The sequence below is a fragment of the Ranitomeya variabilis genome, chromosome 3, assembly GCF_051348905.1.
Source record: "Ranitomeya variabilis isolate aRanVar5 chromosome 3, aRanVar5.hap1, whole genome shotgun sequence".
NCBI classification, from domain to species: Eukaryota; Metazoa; Chordata; class Amphibia; order Anura; family Dendrobatidae; genus Ranitomeya; species Ranitomeya variabilis.
The window spans coordinates 88366077-88385775 of NC_135234.1; the positions used below are offsets into that span (position 1 = coordinate 88366077).

The window sequence follows — 19699 nt, forward strand, 5'->3', positions numbered from 1 at the left end:
ATAAAAACAGTCATTTACAGCTTACCTTGAAGTTCAAAATCTGTAAGAGAGGGATTAAGAGCATCAATGTCATTGCTCAGCTCTCCCTCTATCAGTTGGTCCTGCATGGTCCTGGCTGGGGAATGTTCTAACATCTTCATGTTGTGAAGAGGAGGGGTGTGGGCAGGTATCGGAGAGTCCTGGGGGTTAATGGGTTGGGTAGTCAGTTCACTTTGGTTCTCTGGTGAAGAAAAATGATTATGTTGTATTGAATGAGGTTGTTGTATCATCGCTTGGGAAATCTGTGGATATCCATGAGGGAGTGCTGTATAACTTGGTGGTGGCTTCTTGGCGTGCAAAGATTCAGAAACATCATGCATTGGTTGTAGCGCTGCAGACATGACAGGGGAAATGTTCTGTTCACTCTGGATGGACATGTGCATCACGGGTGATGTATTCATGATACTGGATGGGTTACAAGCCAGGAGTGAGGATCTCAGTTTCTCTGTTCTCTCACCTATCAGCTTATCAAGATCCTCTGAAAAGGAAATAGAAGAGAAACATAAAATGGCAGCATGTACAATTCTATGAATTGCCAATATTTATTAGGTTGGCCCTTTTATGATCTGTAATCTGCAAAGATTAGTTACAATGGTTCGATTTTAGTGAATGACTATGGAATTAAAGTAATGACTTCTGTAGATTATAGACTGGTAAGGGTCTTAGAAAGCAGAATGTGTTGGTATTATAAGGATTGACGGTTAATAACATACAAGCGTATTGATCCAAAGAGAGGAAGAGAAAAAAAAGTGAGAGAGTAAAACAGATAAAGAATGAAATAAGAGCAAAAAGGTGGGAGAGAGAGAGGGGAGATGGTATTGAGGATGGGATTAAGTAGTTATCAATTTTTTTTGTGTACAAGAACAAATTAAATATTTTTAATAAATGCACCAGATCTGATTTTCATCCATGTTTGGTCTGAGTTGTATATCCATTTTTACCAACATGTGTTTTTCTAATGCCAAAAAAATTTCAAAATTTTGATCGCCAATTGAAACCATCAAGGACATGTCTTAGTTTGAAGTTTGGAGACAAAGAAAAGAAAAAAGAAATGGACAGGTGAAGATGCCCATAGGCTAGAATGTTCAATGTGTATAAAACCTTGACCCTCTCCTTACTAATAAGGTGGAAGTTCTCTTTATGGTCTTATCAGTTTTTTAAGTTAGATACCCTGATCGGCATGCTGATTTTTTTTCTCCACCGAGAGAAGGTGAATGGGAAAAAAATCATATTGGGAGCCGCAGTTTATGTAATCATAGTCCTATGTGACTTAGTTATAGAACCATTAATCTTAGCAGTAATTGTAAACTGATCTTTCACATCTGATTATTAGTCTACTTTTATCTTTTTATTGCTCTTTACCCTCCGAAACTCAAGTATTCAGCAGGATCGAGCCCCCGGGCATTTTATGAGTAATATATGTAGATTGTAGATATAGGCATAACAAGCACACACCTGTTGCTGAACATTCACATAATAATAGCGAACTAATGCAATTTACCACATAGATAAGAAGACACTAAAAAGCCCACTGAAAAGTACCCATCCGAAATGCATACACTGATGTTTATCATACGTGTGGTAGCAAGTGATAGGGTGTATTTAGGAAACTATGACGTTAAAATAATTTGTTTTTCCCAGACTTCTAAAAAGCCAAACCTTTCTTACTATACGGCAATACTAGTACAGTAGTAGAGTAGTACACTACTCTGTGTGGGAGAAGGACGAGAACTAGTAGCTGCCATCTAGATTTCCCCAAAACGCCAGGTGCATGTCAAACATGTCTGGTGTCTCAGAAAGTCTAGGAGAATCCTGGAAAAGCAGATGTGTTTTCCCCCAGTTACCCCATCCTCCCGTACCTGGCTTTGCCATGCTTTTCCTCACTGTTACAGGATCTTTCCGTTTCCATTTCTGTAGCTCTTCTTGCATCTTATCAATCTTGGCTGGGTTCAAAGCCCACAGGCATCCTTTTCTGGATGAACTTCCAGATTTATTCTCCACTTTCTCAAAACACTTGTTCAGAGACAGGTTGTGGCGCACTGAATTCTTCCACCCATCTGGAGCAGTCTAAAATATATAATAATATATAATAATATTTAACTAGTGTGAATACTGAGATCTCACCTCTCTACGCCTGAAATGAAAACATCGTATACAGTAAAAAATAAATTATGTATACTGAACAAAAATATAATCACAATACTTTTGTTTTTGCCCCCAATTTTCATGAGCTGAACTCAAAGATCTAAGACTTTTTCTATGAACATTAGAGGCCCTTTTCTCTCAAATAATGTTCACACATTTGTCTGAATCTGTGTTAGCGAGCTCTTCTTCTTTGCCGAAGTAATCCATCCACTTCACCGGTATGGCATATCAAGATGCTGATTAGACAGCATGATTATTGATTATTGCACATGTGTCCTTTAGTGTGGCCACAATAAAAGGTCGCTCTAAAATGTGCAGATTTACAGTTTTGAGAGGGCCGGAGGGCTGGGGTGGTGGGTCAGAAAACCAAGTAGTAGAAAAACTCCGGCACACAAGAAAAATATAATAAATTAAAGATTTATTACAATAGACAATTCCAAAGTTCAGACTCCAGTAAGGAAAGAAAAAATATTTTGGAGATTCTTACAGACACCTAATAAACTCAACGTTTCGGCTATTTTGCCTTTTTCAAGAAATGTCTGTTATTTCATTTTACTCCGTTTTGGGAGAAACAATAAAGGTACCTTCACACTAAATGATATCGCTAGCGATCCGTGACGTTGCAACGTCCTGGCTAGCGATATCGTTTAGTTTCACACGCAGCATCGATCAGGATCCTGCTGTGATATCGTTGGTCGTTGAACAAAGTTCAGAACTTTATTTGGTCGTCAGACTGGCGTGTATCGTCGTGTTTGACACCAAAAGCAACGATACCAGCGATGTTTTACACTGGTAACCAGGGTAAAATGTAAAAAAAACAAACAGTACATACTCACCTTCGCGTCCCCCGGCGTCCGCTTCCCACACTGACTGAGCGCCGTAAAGTGAAAGTGAAAGTACAGCACAGCGGTGACGTCACCGCTCTGCTGTTAGGGCCGGCGCTCAGTCAGTGCAGGAAGCGGACGCCGGGGGACGCGAATGTAAGTATGTACTGTTTGTTTTTTTTACATTTTACGCTGGTAACCAGGGTAAACATCGGGTTACTAAGCGCGGCCCTGCGCTTAGTAACCCGATGTTTACCCTGGTTACCCAGGGACCTCGGCATCGTTGGTCGCTGGAGAGCGGTCTGTGTGACAGCTCTCCAGCGATCAAACAGCGACGCTGCAGCGATCGGCATCGTTGTCGCTATCGCTGCAGCGTCGCTTAATGTGAAGGTACCTTTAGTCACTCTGGTAAACTTAGCCAAGAGGTAAAGGTAGAATGCCCAAGAGGTAAAAGGCTGCGGAGTCCAAGGAGACACGTCGGCAGTGAATTCTGTAAGAATCTCCAAAATAATTTTTCTTTCCTTACTGGAGTCTGAGCTTTGGAATCGTCTATTGTAATAAATCTTTCATTTATTATATTTTTCTTGTGTGCCGGGGTTTTTCTACTACTTGGACTGTATTTTCTCCTGAGCACCACCTAGCGGTGAGGCACCCCATAATCTTTTTATGGGTCAGAAAACCAGTCAGTATCTGAGGTGACCACCATTTGCTTCACGCAGTGCAACACATCTCCTTCACGTAGAGTTGATCAGGTCGTTGAATGTGGCCTGTAGAATGTTGGTCCACTACTCTTCAATGGCTGTGCGAAGTTGTTGCATGGCCAGCATATTCACCAGACATGTCACCCATTGAGCGTGTTTTGGATGCTCTGGATAGGCTTAAACGACAGCGCGTTCAAGTTCCTGCCATTATCCAGCAACTACGCACAGCCATTGAAGACGCTATAGAAGTGAATGGGGTCACATCATTACACCTACATGGTGACAAGCAAGTTGCAAAAAAATCAGACTTGCTTGGCTTTTTTATGACCTGCTTGCAATATAGCAGCAGCACTGGCTGTCGCGGCCAAGGTCGCCATGTAGCACTTGACTAATGGTTATGGATCGGGCTGTGTCGTGAAATATAGCTGTCAGGGCTGTTTTAGTATCTAATAAGTTTTTGAAGTCCTTAAAAACATAACTTGAGATATACATTATGCAAAATGTTGAAAACTTATTAAAACATGTTCTTAAAAAAAGTGTCCAAAAAATGTAGATGTTAGGACTGAATTAAAAATATTCACATCACCATCTTAAAGGGTTGTATATTACCCATGACTAAAGCATGGAAAACAGCTTAACTGCTAATTTCTTGAAGGAAGACAATTTAATCGAGCAAGACTCTTCAGAATAAAACTATAATACCCCCAGATAATATAAATAGAGCCAGACAGGATCCACTTTCTACTCACCCAGCCCATAAATCGAGTTGTGTCAATCAGACAAATGTCATATGCCATGCATCACTTTTATAGTTGTGTCTGTCTGCTCATAATAACAGACATAATCAGCCTTCTATCAAGAGGTTTCCACCCCGGATAATTGCATGGAATTTTCATTCCCATTAATGGATTGTAAATACTGGGACGGGCTTGGATTTCCAGCGATTAATTGCAGCCATAAAATGTAAAGACCACCCCTTCCATAGTGTAATGCTTTGTACGGAAGGACAGGAATTGTGCACTGCTCATATTTTAACATCGATTCCTGTACATCATGCTTCTGATTCATGGTTATCATGGATCTTAGAACACTATAATCCCCATCCTGTCATGTCTGGCTTAGGAAACACATATTCAAGTTATCTACTAGGGAATGTTAAGTAAAAGGGGCTCTATCTTTCAGGATCCTTACATAATATCCACAGCAGCAGGTGGCTAAAAGACAGTCTGTCTCTTTCTTTCTGTAGGATGCCTTTGTATTATATTACATGGATATCAATGGGAATTGTGCAACGTTTTCGCTATCATTTAGGGGCGATAGCGGAAAAGTGGGCAATTCTTTTAGTTATTAAAAATGGCATGTCCTATGTTTTTTCCACCCTAACTTAGTTGTTGCTATACAGGATCGAATCAATTTGGTACAAAAAGAATCTGTGAAAAATTTCCTGAAATCTGCAGATACCAGCGAATTAAGTAATGAGCAACTCAATTAATTTGGTGCGAATCACCAAAATATGGCCTTCACCATTTTACACCTTTCAGAAGATTGTATAAGTCACAGACTGCGCGGGTTTCCCCATGCTCTTCAAACTAACACGTCTTTCTTTCTTTCTTTCTTTCTTTCTTTCTTTCTTTCTTTCTTTTTCTTTCTTTCTTTCTTTCTTTCTTTCTTTCTCTTTCTTTCTCTCTTTCTCTCTCTTTCTTTCTTTCTTTCTTTCTTTCTCTCTTTCTTTCTCTTTCTCTCTTTCTTTCTCTTTCTCTCTTTCTCTCTTTCTCTCTTTCTTTCTTTCTTTCTTTCTTTCTTTCTTTCTTTCTTTCCCTCCTCCATTTACTTCCAATTTACCAAGGACATCTTTGCATTAAATACATTAAAGTAGCCATTAAAATAAGTTGGATACACTGGTAGGAGACCATGGAGTGTCAGCAGTGGCGTAGGAAGGGGGGTGCGGGGGGGGCGGGCCGCCCCGGGCGGCACAATGCCGGGGGCGGCTCCGACCCAGAGAGGAGGAAGAAAAAAAAAAAAATTTGAGACGCGGGCCCTTTAAATCTTCGGGCGGCGCTGACGCCGCCGCCAGGACCAGGGCCGCCATACCAGCGTTGGCAGTAGCTTAGCTACTGGGGGGGCAGAGGGGGCCTTCTCCCCGGGCCCTGCCACATGAAGGGGCCGACTGGGAGCCGGCACTGCCACTTCCGTGATGAGGCACAATACAGGAGGAGCGCAGCAAAATGCCTGCTTCCCTGTCAGACGGCGATTCTGCACGCTCGTCCCTCCTGAACTGTATGATTGTGCTGACCGACCTCAGGAGCTTCTCCAGGCTGCAGGTTTGTTCCCTCCCTCTCCCTGTGCTGGAATTGGCCCAGGGCAGGCACGCTGGGTCCTAGTGCCCACCTCCATATCACTCAGATACTTCCTGGTCCTGCTGCAAACTTCATCGGTAAGTGGGGATAAGATACATTAGATTGATATGCATGTCATAGTCACTGGGGGGTAAATGTGAGAGGATGGGGTGTTGTGGGGGAGGGGGACAGGGCACTGGGGGGTGAATCTGAAATTATGGGGGTGTTGTGGGGGCTTAGGTGGGGGAGGGGGACAGGGCTGGGGGGTGAATGTGAGGATGGGGGGTGTTGTGGGGGAGGGGGACAGGGCACTGAGGAGGTGAATGTGAGAAGATAAGGGTATTGTGAGGGCTGAGGTGGGTGAAGGGCGACGGCACTGGGGGGCTGATTATTATACGGTTTTGTTATGAGATTTTATGCACTCCATCACATGTAATAGTTGTTCTCTGGGATGGGGAGGTAGGGGGCTTATTATACTTACCAGCTGGGTAAGCCATGAGCTGCATCACATTTAGGGCATGTGCACACGCTGCGGTTTTTACTGCGGATTTATCGCGGTTTCTGCTGCGGGTTTACACCTGCAGTTTTCTATTGGAGCAGGTGTAAACCCGCAGCGGAATCCGCACAAAGAATTGACATGCTGTGGAATATAAACCGCTGTGTTTCCGCGTGTTTTTTTCCGCAGCATGTGCCCTGCGGATTTCGTTTCCCATAGGTTTACATTGTACTGTAAACTTATGGGAAACCGCTGCAGACCCGCAGCTGCGGAAGCGTTGCAGTTCCGCAGCGAAATCCACAGCGTGTGCACATACCCTTAAAGCATCATTCCAGCATTTTTTTTATTTCACCTCTGGAGTGGCACTTTAAGGGTATGCACACGTTGCGGATTTGACTCTACCATGTAAACCTATAGAAAACAAAATTCACAGTGCACATGCTGTGGAAAATACCACACGGAAACGCTGCACTGTATTTTCCGCAGCATGTCAGTTCTTTGTGCGGATTCCGCAGCGTTTTACACCTGTTACTTAATAGGAATCCGTAGGTGTAACACGCAGGGGAAATCCGCACAAAAAATGCTGGAAATCCGCTTGTAAAACGCAGTGCGTTTTACATGCGGATTTTTCAAAATCTGCGTGGAAAAATCCTCACACAAATCCGCAACGTGGGCACATAGTCTCAATCTAAGACCAACTGTCTGATACTCACCTTCCGGCGTTTTTATCAGTTTTCGCCACCGCACCGTTTGGGTTCGTCTCCTGCAGTTTGTGACCTGTCCTCTGCCCTAGCGTTTCATGGAGCGGTACGGTATCAATGTGAGTCTATGAGAGCCTCGTTCTGGCCTCTTTCTTGCCTCTTCCTGGCCCTCATAGACTTACATTGAGCGCTTGTGATGCAGCTTCTAACTTCTGGCCAATCAGAAGCTGTGCTTACAAGATGGAGCTGCGGGACTGGAGCGATGCCAAAAAGCGGTCAATATGGCGGAAGATGAGTATATGGCCGGGGCAGGGGACTTGTGCTTAAAGCACCTCCAGCAGTGAAAAAAAAACCCTGATAGAGTGGTGCTTTAATAATTTAATAATAAGCAGACTGCCAAATCATGACACGGAGCTCCTGCTGCCATGAGCCCCAATATCACTGGCGTCATCAGGCGGTCATGCGACCACATGTTTACTATGTGCTTGTGTCGACTAGAAAGGTTTGGTTTCTTTCAATAGAAGAGAATTGAGAGAAGCCGAAAAAGTCGTCACTTGACCGCCTGCTAACCTCTGTGATGCTGGGGCCACTATCACTGTACATGGGGGGACTCAGGGGACATTATTAAATGTCAAGTGGGCACTTAAGAAGCATTATTATTTATAGGGGCATCAGTGCGCAACTACTGGGTGGTAGAGGCTGCTGAGCTGGCTGTCAGTCGAAGTAAGGGTATGTGCACGCATTGCGGATTTGGCTGCGGATCTGCAGCAGTTTTCCATGTGTTGTACAGTACCATGTAAACCTATGGAAAACCAAATCCGCAGTGCCCATGCTGCGGAAAATTCCACGTGGAAATGCTGCGTTATATTTTCCGCAGCATGTCAATTCTCTGTGCGGATTCCACAATGTTTTACACCTATTCCTTAATAGGAATCCGCAGGTGTAAAACCACAGGTGAAATCCGTACAAAAACTGCACAAAATCCGCAGTAAATCCGCAGGTAAAACGCAGGGCATTTTACCTGCGGATCTTGCAGGATCTGCATGGAAAAATCCACAATGGAATCCACAACGTGTGCACATAGCCTAAGAGGTGCAGTTACAGCTGCTGCGCTCTATACACAGAGCGGTGACTGAAACCATGCCGGCGCCGCCCCCCTGGCTGCAGTGAGGAATAAAGTTAATTTCCTCCTGGCAGTGTGACTTTCAGTGCAGGCGACAGTGTCAGGACACTATTAACTATTATACTGTGTTTTGAGGGACCAATGGGAACATCATTCTATGTATAAGGGAGCTCTATTGGACATCATACTGTATGTACGGGAGCTGTGGGCCAATCATACTGTGTATAAGGGAGCTGTGGGTTCATCATACTGTGTATAGGGGGCAGTGCTGATATCATACTGTGTATAGGGGAGCAGTGGGGACATCATACTGTGTATAGGGGAGCAGTGGGGACATCATACTGTGTATAGGGGAGCAGTGGGGACATCATACTGTGTATAGGGGAGCAGTGGGGACATCATACTGTGTATAGGGGAGCAGTGGGGACATCATACTGTGTATAGGGGAGCAGTGGGGACATCATATTGTGTATTGGGGAGCTGTGGGGGCATTGTACTGTGTATAGGAAAGCTGTGGGCCCACCATACTGTGTATAGTCAAGCTGTTCATGGAGGCTACTTAGGGGACATAATTAAATGTTAAGTGGGCACTTAAACATTGCTATAGGGGCACTCAGAGTACTGAGACCATCAAAATTTCATATGTGGTATTACTTTTTAGGGACAAAATGTGAAGGGCACTAGCACAGGGCATTAATGTTTTCTAGGGGTGAATTTTATCATCTAGAGAGCACAAATAAGTCATTATTACTATGTAAGGGACACAGTGGTGGCATTACTATGTGGGGCGGCACCATTATTGTACCATACTGCAGGTGCTGTAGGACACCTATGGAAGCAGCGGCTCAGTATTGGGGTATCAGCAGAATGAGGAGTTTGTGCAGGTTGGGGATAGATGGGGACGGGGCTGGAAATGTGAGAAGTCTAATGTGTCCTCATAATATCTGCAGACGAGTCCTGGGTGGAGAAGATGTCATGTCGGTCTGGGCCAGATGGAAAAGATGAGGAAAATGAATGACTCCATCAGAAAGAATGTCCTCTGTAAATTATTGTCTATAACTGTGCTGCGATCTCTTATATGGTCTGCACGACTGGTATCTACCAATATATGGTCCTCATATAGTAATATCATTGTTCGGTTTTGTATATAGATTTATTTTCAGTCACAGTGCGGCCATCTGCTGATGTTCCCCCAGGCTCACAATTAGGGTGCACCACGTCGCTGTAGTCAGGGGTACCTGGTTAGGGGCCCACTCAGATTTTTTGCCCCCCTAAGCTGAAACCCTAGCTACGCCTCTGAGCGTTGGCATTGGGCCCCCCCCTTCTAATACTCACCTCTCCTGGTTCCTGCGGCAGCTGCAGCGTCTTCGGCGCCCTCTGACTCTGCGACGTCTCAGGGCAGAGGGTGCGATGACGTCATCACTGCGCGCTCAGCCTCTCTGTCCTGAGCGTTGCAGAGCCGGAGAGACGCTGAGTGCACGGGACCTGTGCTGGGAACGGGAGAGGTGAGGATTTTACTTTTTTTTTTTTTTCCTTTATGTCTGACTCAGACAGACTTGGGGCAATATGCTGGAGACAGACTGGGGGCAACATGCTGGAGACAGACTGGGGGCAGATTGCTGGAGACAGACTGGGGGCAGATTGCTGGAGACAGACTGGGGGCAGATTGCTGGAGACAGACTGGGGGCAACATGCTGGAGACAGACTGGGGGCAACATGCTGGACACTGCGCCTGTGCGGCCGCCCTGCTTGTGAATCCCAGCCCCGCACTCTGCATAATGCATAACACACTGCGGGGCTGGGATTACCAAGGTGGGTGGCCGCACAGGCGCAGTCTGCAAGCCTGGCTGTGACGTCAGACGGCTAGAGCTCTCTGCGCCTGCACCAAACACCGATACACAGCGCAGGCACTGGATTTCATGGGTAAACAGTGCTGTGGGGGCGGTGCCCGGCGTTGAGTGACGGCAATGGGGGGGGGGGCGCCAAACTCGGAAACAGCCCCGGGCGGCAAAAGCTCTAGCTACGCCAGTGAGTGTCAGACATATCTTACAATGGTAGTACATGCGATTTACCACAAGTCAAATTTTGTAGAAAAATTTGCCAAAGCTGGTGAATTCAAATTTTCAAAGGTTCGATCATCTCTAGTTGTCACTAAACTTTCCTAGATTCCTGAATATCAAATCTGTTTAATGATTCACTGATGAATCCTTCGCTCCAGTATTACAGTTTTACCCATCTACATTTTCCGGCATTCATCAAGCCTGGCATCTTAAAGGAGGACTTTGCTTATTTTTAGTTATGTGGCTAAAAACTCTCATAGCATTGTCCAAAATATCTTGGAAAATAACAGGCGCTTGGACAGTCCTTGAAAACCATCCCCATAGCATTATCCACCACACTAAGGCTTATATGCAGCTGCTCAGACATAGAAATCCATACCATGAAGCTCCCGATGCACAATTTTTGTGATGAAGTTAATTTGGACTCTGCAGTTATGGAGTCAGCAAACTGTTGGTGACTTATGAGTTATACAGTTATGCATCGGTGACCCTGCTCTGTACATACTGTACATTGTGTGGTCTCCACTTTATGAGGGAGGTGCTGTTATTCTTAAACATTTCCAGTGTTCAATAATATCACTTACTTACAGGGGATTTCAAAATATTTAGGAGGGAAGAAATTTCACAAACTGACTTGTTACATCGGTGTCTCCTATTACAGAACCACACTGGTAGTAGTGAGTTCTTTAGAATGAGCCATTCCATCACACGTTAGTAAAGGCAGACTGCCTAGCGGGGGGGCTGGATATTATACACTTGTGGTAATGGACCAAATAAAAAACCTGAATTTAATGATTAAAGAGGTTGTCCACTATCATTAGGATTGGTCTTCAATGTCTGACCGGTGGGTTGGTGCGACACCCGGCAGCTTCGCAGATCAGTTGTTCTTAGGGTTGGCAACTGCCGTAATGGCTTGGTTACGGGCTGCACAACTCCGTCTACTATATAGTGACTGTGGCCGGGTACTCCACATCTATCCTCTACTGATCTGAATAGGAGGTGGATGTGCAGTACCCAACCATGGCCACTATATGGTAGATAGAGCTGAGCAGTTCCGCCTGCCGCCAACACTGAAAACAGCTGATCGGCACGGGTGCCGGATGTCGCACCCCCACAGGTCAGACATCGATGACCAATCCTAATGATAGTGGACAACCTATTTAATCATTAACTTCAGGATTTTTATTTTGTCCCATTCCTAATGATAGGTCACCAATGTTAAAGCACTGGACAACCTCTTCAAGATGTGTCTCTCCAAAAATGTATCCATATAGTGTCCATGCAAAGTGTCCAAATATAAACAAAAACATACAAATAGGAAGTGGCTTAAAATAATTTTTAATGTCTCTTGTAAGTCTGTGTATGCTGATACTTGTAGTACTACATCAAGTATAGAGCAGCCGGACCCTCTCTCTTTATGTCTTGCCAAAAGCGCTAGTGAAAGAGCTACACTGGATTCCTGGCATGGCGTGCAGAACGGCAGATGTGTCAGTCAATGCATTTCTTACTTCTTTTGGCTTATTAATTCCCTTTCTGCTCTGGGGCAACAAATGTAATTATTACACATTCCTGACTGGTAATGGTTAATAATCAGAAATATGAAAAGGCTGCACTGGAAGCTGACAGGTCTGTTTGAAGGTTGTCATAAATGTCTTCTGTACACAGGCACGGTTTCCTAATTGTTTGTATACGTGTGATATTGGCGGTCAGGCTGGTCGGGACGGCCGAAGGTTATGTATGGGACTTGTTCTCCAAACCAAACCTTACACTAACAAGACTTCGACAGGATTTACTAGATCTGGTGATCTTACCTTAAAATAAGGAAAGTGCTCAGTCATAAAGTTGTAGATCTCGCTTACAGGAAGGCTGCCAGTCTTACTGTTCTTAAGAGCCATGAATATCAGGATGCTTTGGAAAAAATACAGATGAATTTGTCAGCATCAATGAATATTGAACAGAACACTACTCTTAAAGAGCTGACATTTCTCCTGACATGCCTGTTTTGGCAAATACTTGTATTTCACACAAAAGGCAATGTTCAAACATTTTTTTCTTAGAAATCTGCATCTGAGCTTAGGCAACAAGTCTGCAGTCATTCTATGTGACTGCAGACTTGTGAATCCTCACATCTCGCGCACGAACTGTCGGCATTCTCCTGTGTCGGGATCTGGCGGTTATGTGTCCACAAGTATGTGATTTGCATCCTTCCAGCCACATTCTGACTAGACTGTGTGTAAACTTGCATTAAGCGAGGCTGCGCCCATCTAGTCTGCATGTTACCACATGTATGCAAATCACATTCTTGCAGTCACGTGCCCGCCGATCCCGGCACCGGAGAATCCTCATAGCACACAGTGCAAGAGTCGCATAGAGTACTGGATCGTGTACTGCAAAATGTTAAAAAAAAATTCCAAGTGTGGCGAAATTACAAAGAAAAAAAGTGCAATTCCACAGTTGTTGTTTTTTCACCATGTTCACTAAATGCTAAAACTGACCTTTCATTTTGATTCTCCAGATCATTGCGAGTTCGCAGACACCAAACATATACGGGTTCTTTTTTATTTAAGTGGTGATAAAATTCCAAAATTTGATTTAAAAAAAAAAGAAGAAAGGCACCATTTTCCAAGACCTGTAGCATCTCTATTTTTCGTGATTTCGGGCTAGGTGAGAGCTTATTTTTTGAGTGTCGATCTGATATTTTTATTGATACCATTTTGGTGTGTATACGTTCATTTGATTGCTCGTTATTGCATTTTATTGCAATGCAGTGGCGATATCAAATATATGTATATTTGTTTTTTTATTGTTTTATTTTGAATGCGGCGAACGGGAGGTGGTTTGAACTTTTTATATTTTTTTAAAAAAATTTAATTTTTTTTGCTTTTTGCATGCTTCAATAGTTTCCATGGGAGACTAGAAGCGGCAGTGTTTTGATCTCCTGCTACACACAGGCGATGATCAAATCACCTGTGTGTAGCAGAAATGCTCACTTGCTATGAGCGCCAACCACGGGGCGGCGCTCATAGCAATCTGGCAATGACAAGCATAGAGGTCATGCCGACCCATCGATGACCCATGGCCATTTGATGGGGTCACCGATGAGCGGGATTTACGACATGCTTCCGGTAAGCGCGAGTTAAATGCCGCTGTCAGAAATGGACACGTCCTTTAACTAGTTAACAGCCGTGGGTGGATCCCAATTCCACCCGCGGCTGTTGCAGGCACATGTCAGCTGTATAGATCAGCTGTCATGTGCCTGGAAAGGTGCGGTCTTAGCACCGGAGCACGCACCAAACAGGGGGAGTCCGACATTGGCGTACTATTACGCCCGATGTCGCAAAGGGGATTAAGAGGTGGTTATTCACTAATGACCAACACCTTTAAAAAGGACCTGTAACAAGGTCAAAAGTACCAGTTATTGCGCCCCTAAATATATTTATTTTTGTATTTTTTATTCTTCCATTCAGTTCCAGAAATATGTACCTTTTCATTTAATGCAAATCTTTATGGTGTTTTCCAAAGGTGTGAGGTTCACAGGATTCTCTGGGGCGTGTTTTAGGCTGCTCATCATAAATACCGTATAAGCCACACCCCGTTGGTAAAGACCATAGATATCAACATAAAATAAAAAGGCCCATATCTATTTAAAAATACAAAAAACGTAATATTCAGGGGAACAGTGGGAATAAATTAAAAACAAAAACTGGAAACTTTTGGCCTGTGGACAGGCCATTTATAAGGGACTGGTACAATGCGGGAGGTCCTGACCTACTATATATTTTACCATGGTGCATGGTGCATGCATTACATATTTGTGTCCTTCACGAAATTTCTATAACAAAAATAAATTCTGGATTTTTCATCTGTGTACTCGGAGGTGGAGGTTTACTTTAAAATTTGATGTTGAACATACTGTTAGCACATAAAATTCAGTTTTTACACAAAGATGAGTTAGTTTTTCACATCCTAAAATCTTGGCCACCAAAAGTACCGGCTTATTTTCAATAGTCAGTGCAAAATGTGAAAATAAAACAATCATTCATTGGGAAGAGTCTTGATAAAAAATGTAGTTTCTAAGCAAATTTCTGTATTCCTGTGTATAGCCTGCAGCCATGGGTTATTCCATTCTATCTGCTCCGTCCTACTCTCTGGAGCTGGGTAGAGAGGTCAGGTGACTGCTGCATCAGTCCAGGCACAATGTTTGTGGTCTGTAACCATGGAGACACATAAGTCTGCATAACAGATGTACACCCAAAATGTTAGAAGGTTTTAATCACTAATTTAGCAAAGCAAAGTTGCTTCATTGTTGATTGTACATGCATTTTTCCAATACAACTAGTTGCAAAAGCGTGTATGTGTGTGTATATATATATATATATATATATATATATATATATATATATATATATCTCAAACATAAATATATATTTTTCTATTTTTATTTACACACATATATTGTAAACATAGCATTATATATATGTGTGTAAATATATATACAGTACAGAGCAAAAGTTTGGACACACCTTCTCATTTAAAGATTTTTCTGTATTTTCATGACTATGAATATTGTACATTCACAATGAAGGCATCAAAACTATGAATTAACACATGTGGAATTATATACTTAACAAAAAAGTGTGAAACAACTGAACATATGTCTTATATTCTGGGTTCTTCAAAGTAGCCACCTTTTGCTTTGATGACTGCCTTGCACACTCTTGGCATTCTCTTGATGAGCTTCAAGAGGTAGTCACCGGGAATGGTTTTCACTTCACAGGTGTGCCGTCAGGTTTAATAAGTGGGATTTCTTGCCTTATAAATGGGGTTGGGACCATCAGTTGTGTTGAGCAGAAGTCAGGTGGATACACAGCTGATAGTCCTACTCAATAGACTGTTAGAATTTGTATTATGGCTAGAAAAAAGCAGCTAAGTAAAGAAAAACGAGTGGCCATCATTACTTTAACAAATGTAGGTCAGTCAGTCCGAAAAATTGGGGAAACTTTGAAAGGGTCCCCAAGTGCAGTGGCAAAAACCATCAAGTGCTACAAAGAAACTGGCTCACATGAGGACCGCGCCAGGAAAGGAAGACCGAGAGTCACCTCTACTTCTGAGGATAAGTTTATCCAAGTCACCAGCCTCAGAAATCGCAGGTTAACAGCAGCTCAGATTAGAGACCAGGTCAATGCCACATAGAGTTCTAGCAGCAGACACATCTCTACAACAACTGTTAAGAGGAGACTGTGCAGCAGGCCTTCATGGTAACATAGCTGCTAGGAAACCACTGCTATGGACAGGCAACAAGCAGAAAAGACTTGTTTGGGCTAAAGAACACAAGGAATGGATATTAGACCAGTGGAAATCTATGTTTTGGTCTGATGAGTCCAAATTTGAAATCTTTGGTTCCAACCACCGTGTCTTTGTACGACGCAGAAAAGGTGAACAGATGGACTCTACATGCCTGGTTCTCACCATGAAGCATGGAGGAGGAGGTGTGATGGTGTGGCGGTGCTTTGCTGGTGACACTGTTGGGGATTTATTCAAAATTGAAGGCATACTGAACCAGCATGGCTACCACACCATCTTGCAGCAGCATGGTATTCCATCCGGTTTGCGTTTAGTTGGACTATCATTTGTTTTTCAACAGGACAATGACCCCAAACACACCTCTAGGCTGTGTAAGGGCTATTTGACAAAAAAGGAGAGTGATGGGGTGCTACGCCAGATGACCTGGCCTCCACAGTCTCCAGACCTGAACCCAATCGAGATGGTTTGGGGTGAGCTGGACCGCAGAGTGAAGGCAAAAGGGCCAACAAGTGCCAAGCATCTCTGGGAACTCCTTCAAGATTGTTGGAAGACCATTTCCAGTGACTACCTCTTGAAGCTCATCAAGAGAATGCCAAGAGTGTGCAAAGCAGTCATCAAAGCAAAAGGTGGCTACTTTGAAGAACCTAGAATATAAGACATAATTTCAGTTGTTTTACACTTTTTTGTTAAGTATATAATTCCACATGTGTTAATTCATAGTTTTGATGCCTTCAGTGTGAATGTACAATTTTCATAGTCATGAATATACAGAAAAATCTTTAAATGAGAAGGTGTGTCCAAACATTTGGTCTGTACTGTATATGTTTTTATTCTGTTTATATTTTTATTTAGACACATATATTGTACACATAGCATTAATAATTAAAAATTGCTACCTGTAGGAATAGATGGGTTTTGGGTACAGGGGTTGTTGGGATTCCATGCTAGCCTGGGGGGCAATTCTTTGGTAAGGGTAATGATGGGATGTAGAAATGTATGTAACAGGATAGCTTCCTCCTGTGGAGAACTAAAGGAAAGCAATACATGGTTACCACTGGAGCCTGCAACAATACAGTTTACAATATACGGTATACAGTATATATTGTATGTACAGTGTCTTGATATACATCCTAGCAGTGTTATGTAAATGCATATACATATACTGTATATTTATATACATTTACATATGTGCACCATTTATATATTTACATGTTGCAACACTTTTTCCACAGTTTTAAACGTGATTACCGCAAAAAAAATGCATTGAGGCAACAATGTGTGAATACTGCTTATGAGGATTTACAAAGCATCAGAATATATAACAGTGATTTTATCAAAACTACACAAGAACCCCAGTAAGTGACGCAATTCTGGAATCAGGGTTTCCGTGCCTACTTTACCCAGCCTTCAGATTTGAAATTCATTCGCTCTGAAAATGTTCAAAATCGGTAGAAAAATGAGCCCCTATGTTCTCTGCCGCATTGCTAGAAGACTGTATCAATAACATGAGGACAGCCAGACATGCTTCCTTTTTTTTTCTCATTCATTTCTCCTCTTAGTATTCCTTTGAAAGCCTAAACTGCTGACCAGCTAAGTTCATGTAGAGATTATATGGGAAGGTGTGGACATGGGAGATGAAGGCAAACGATGGCCGGAGATTATCTTTTTATATAACCGATGATTAGTTACCGTCAGGAAATCAAACTTCAAAGTGCACACATAGGCTATAGGTTTATTAAGGGTGGGAATACGAGACCAATTAAAGGGCTCTGGAATGATTTTCAGTGAGGTTTTCCACTCAGGTACTTTTATTCTATATTAAAGTCAGGTTTATTAGAATTTATTAAGACATTTCAAAGTCAATTTCATTACACCATTGCGTATTTACAATATAAAAGGTTACACCGGTAACATTACTGAAGCTCGACTTCATAAGAACATACAGATACACAACTAGATCTGACCAAGAAAATATTTCTTCAAGAGTACTTGTCATTTTAGGAAACTTTTCAGAATAGGCTATTACGTAACTAAAATCGAGCATTTTTTAAACAGTTTTCCCCTCTACAGACTCGAAGTCTAATTTTCACTTCTCTCTGAGTTGGTGAATAGAGACTAACTTATGCACAGTACACATTGAGTAATGGAATCTTGCTCTTCTTTCTCCGTAGCATAAAGATAGAAGTAGCAACATAATGGAAGACATTATACAGCAATACTAATCTGTATGGCTGTGAATCCAGACCAGAAGAAGATTAATTTGACTAGAAGCCGCAGCGCGATCTGCCTGTGTCTGTATGGTCACTCAGTGTGCTGAGTGCGCCTCACTCCTCACCTCTCCCCATAGAGTGTAATAGGGGCTGTAACCTGATACTTCAGGTAGCTGACAATCCATGCAGTTTTGACCAAGATGGATATGAGCAGTTTTTTTTTCCAGAGAGGATGATGAGGGGATAAGTGGTTGATAAAAAGAGAAAGATGCATATTTTTCTGATAAAAAATATAAAAAATGTCTGTTTTATTAGCCCTTTTAGACATGCCAATAACCCCTGGTGTACTAACATAAACAATGGCACATGACTGCTGCAGCCACTCAGTGGCCACTGATCAACTGCAGCCTTCACAATTTTGCTGAGCAGAAGAACAGTGTTTCTCCTCCTCTTACAGGAATGTAAAATCTAATTTATGCCCTCTGCTTGGCTACAGCAGTCATGGGGAATTGTTGATATCAGTAAACCAATGGGGTCTGAGAGGTGAAGGTAAATATACATTATTTTTTTCCTTTATCCAGCAGCCAGGGCCATTGATAAAGGGGCGACTAGTGGTCACCAACTCATTTACATGCAATCTATAAGCAGTTTTTTTTCTACGTAATCTGAGAACAGCATGATATTGGGGCAGAGACCCCGATTCCAGCAACATGTTACTTACTGGACTGCTTTGTGCAGCTTGGATAAAATTCTCTGCTGTAGATGTAGCGGTGCTTTTAACAGTGTATAACCCCGCCCACACCTCTGATTGGAAGCATGTTGTATACACTCCTGCCAATCAGTGGAGGGGGCGGGGTTACACAGATTGGCTGGACTGCCTGGCATAAGGAACCTAGTCCTGCAGTGATAATCTCCTGCTGATGTCTGCAGACAGACTTCATTTTAATTACATGTAGGTCTTAGGCATCTTAGTTCTTCAGGACCGCACAGATTAGTATGTGTTAGCTTACAAAAGCACTCCGATCAAAGTGTTTATCCTCTTATATTGCAATCATCATATTATATAGCACTGTGGATTTACAATTGCTCATTTTGCCTTTCTACCCGGCTAATTCTTCTCTTTTCCATTAGGTCTATGACATCACGTGATTAAAAACTGACTAGCTGAATCCTAAGCTCTATGTAGAAACAGAAAGTATCCTTTCCCTGCATGAGACATCACTGCAAAAGTCCCTGGCAGTGGGAGGAGGGAGCAGCTGGGTTAGGAGTTGAAGAGGGGAATCATAAATGCAGGGAAAAGAGACTTCCTTTTTCTGCATAGACCAGAGAAAAGAGAAGAATTAGCTGGGTAGAAAGGCAAAATGAGCAATTGTAAGTACGCAGTGCTGTATAATATGATGTCTGCAATATATTAAGAGGACAGACAGTCATTAGGCGGGTAAGGCCAACCATACTCACTAGACGCACCGCATGGGATAGCAATGGAGGGTGCAAGGACTGCGGTCACTATTTTCTATTGTTGCAATTTGATTATAATTCATAAGCTTCAATAATCATCATTCTTAAATTTCCAAACTATATCCAGTGGTACATTTCCTACAAAGTTTCCATCTATAGATGTCCCATTAATTTATGCCAAGTGCATCCCTAGAATAATACCCCATTGTTCTCTCACAGCCTTCCTGTCACCCTTTCTACCTATGTTATCGACAGTGATAATGATAATAGAGATGTACTTAGACAGAACCATCATTTATACG

General features: G+C 42.7%; 1 protein-coding gene across 2 annotated transcripts in view; it reads right to left on the bottom strand.

Moving 5' to 3' along the window:
* Nucleotides 1–19699, bottom strand: part of FOXN1 (forkhead box N1) — a 75783-nt gene that overhangs the window by 3795 nt on the left and 52289 nt on the right. For both annotated transcript variants that reach the window (XM_077294369.1, XM_077294368.1), the window contains 4 exons: nucleotides 16626–16756; nucleotides 12237–12333; nucleotides 1899–2106; nucleotides 26–517 (listed from right to left, as the gene is read on the bottom strand). In XM_077294369.1, coding sequence (XP_077150484.1) covers nucleotides 26–517; nucleotides 1899–2106; nucleotides 12237–12333; nucleotides 16626–16756 — 928 coding nt within the window. The remainder of the gene's footprint in view (nucleotides 1–25; nucleotides 518–1898; nucleotides 2107–12236; nucleotides 12334–16625; nucleotides 16757–19699) is intronic.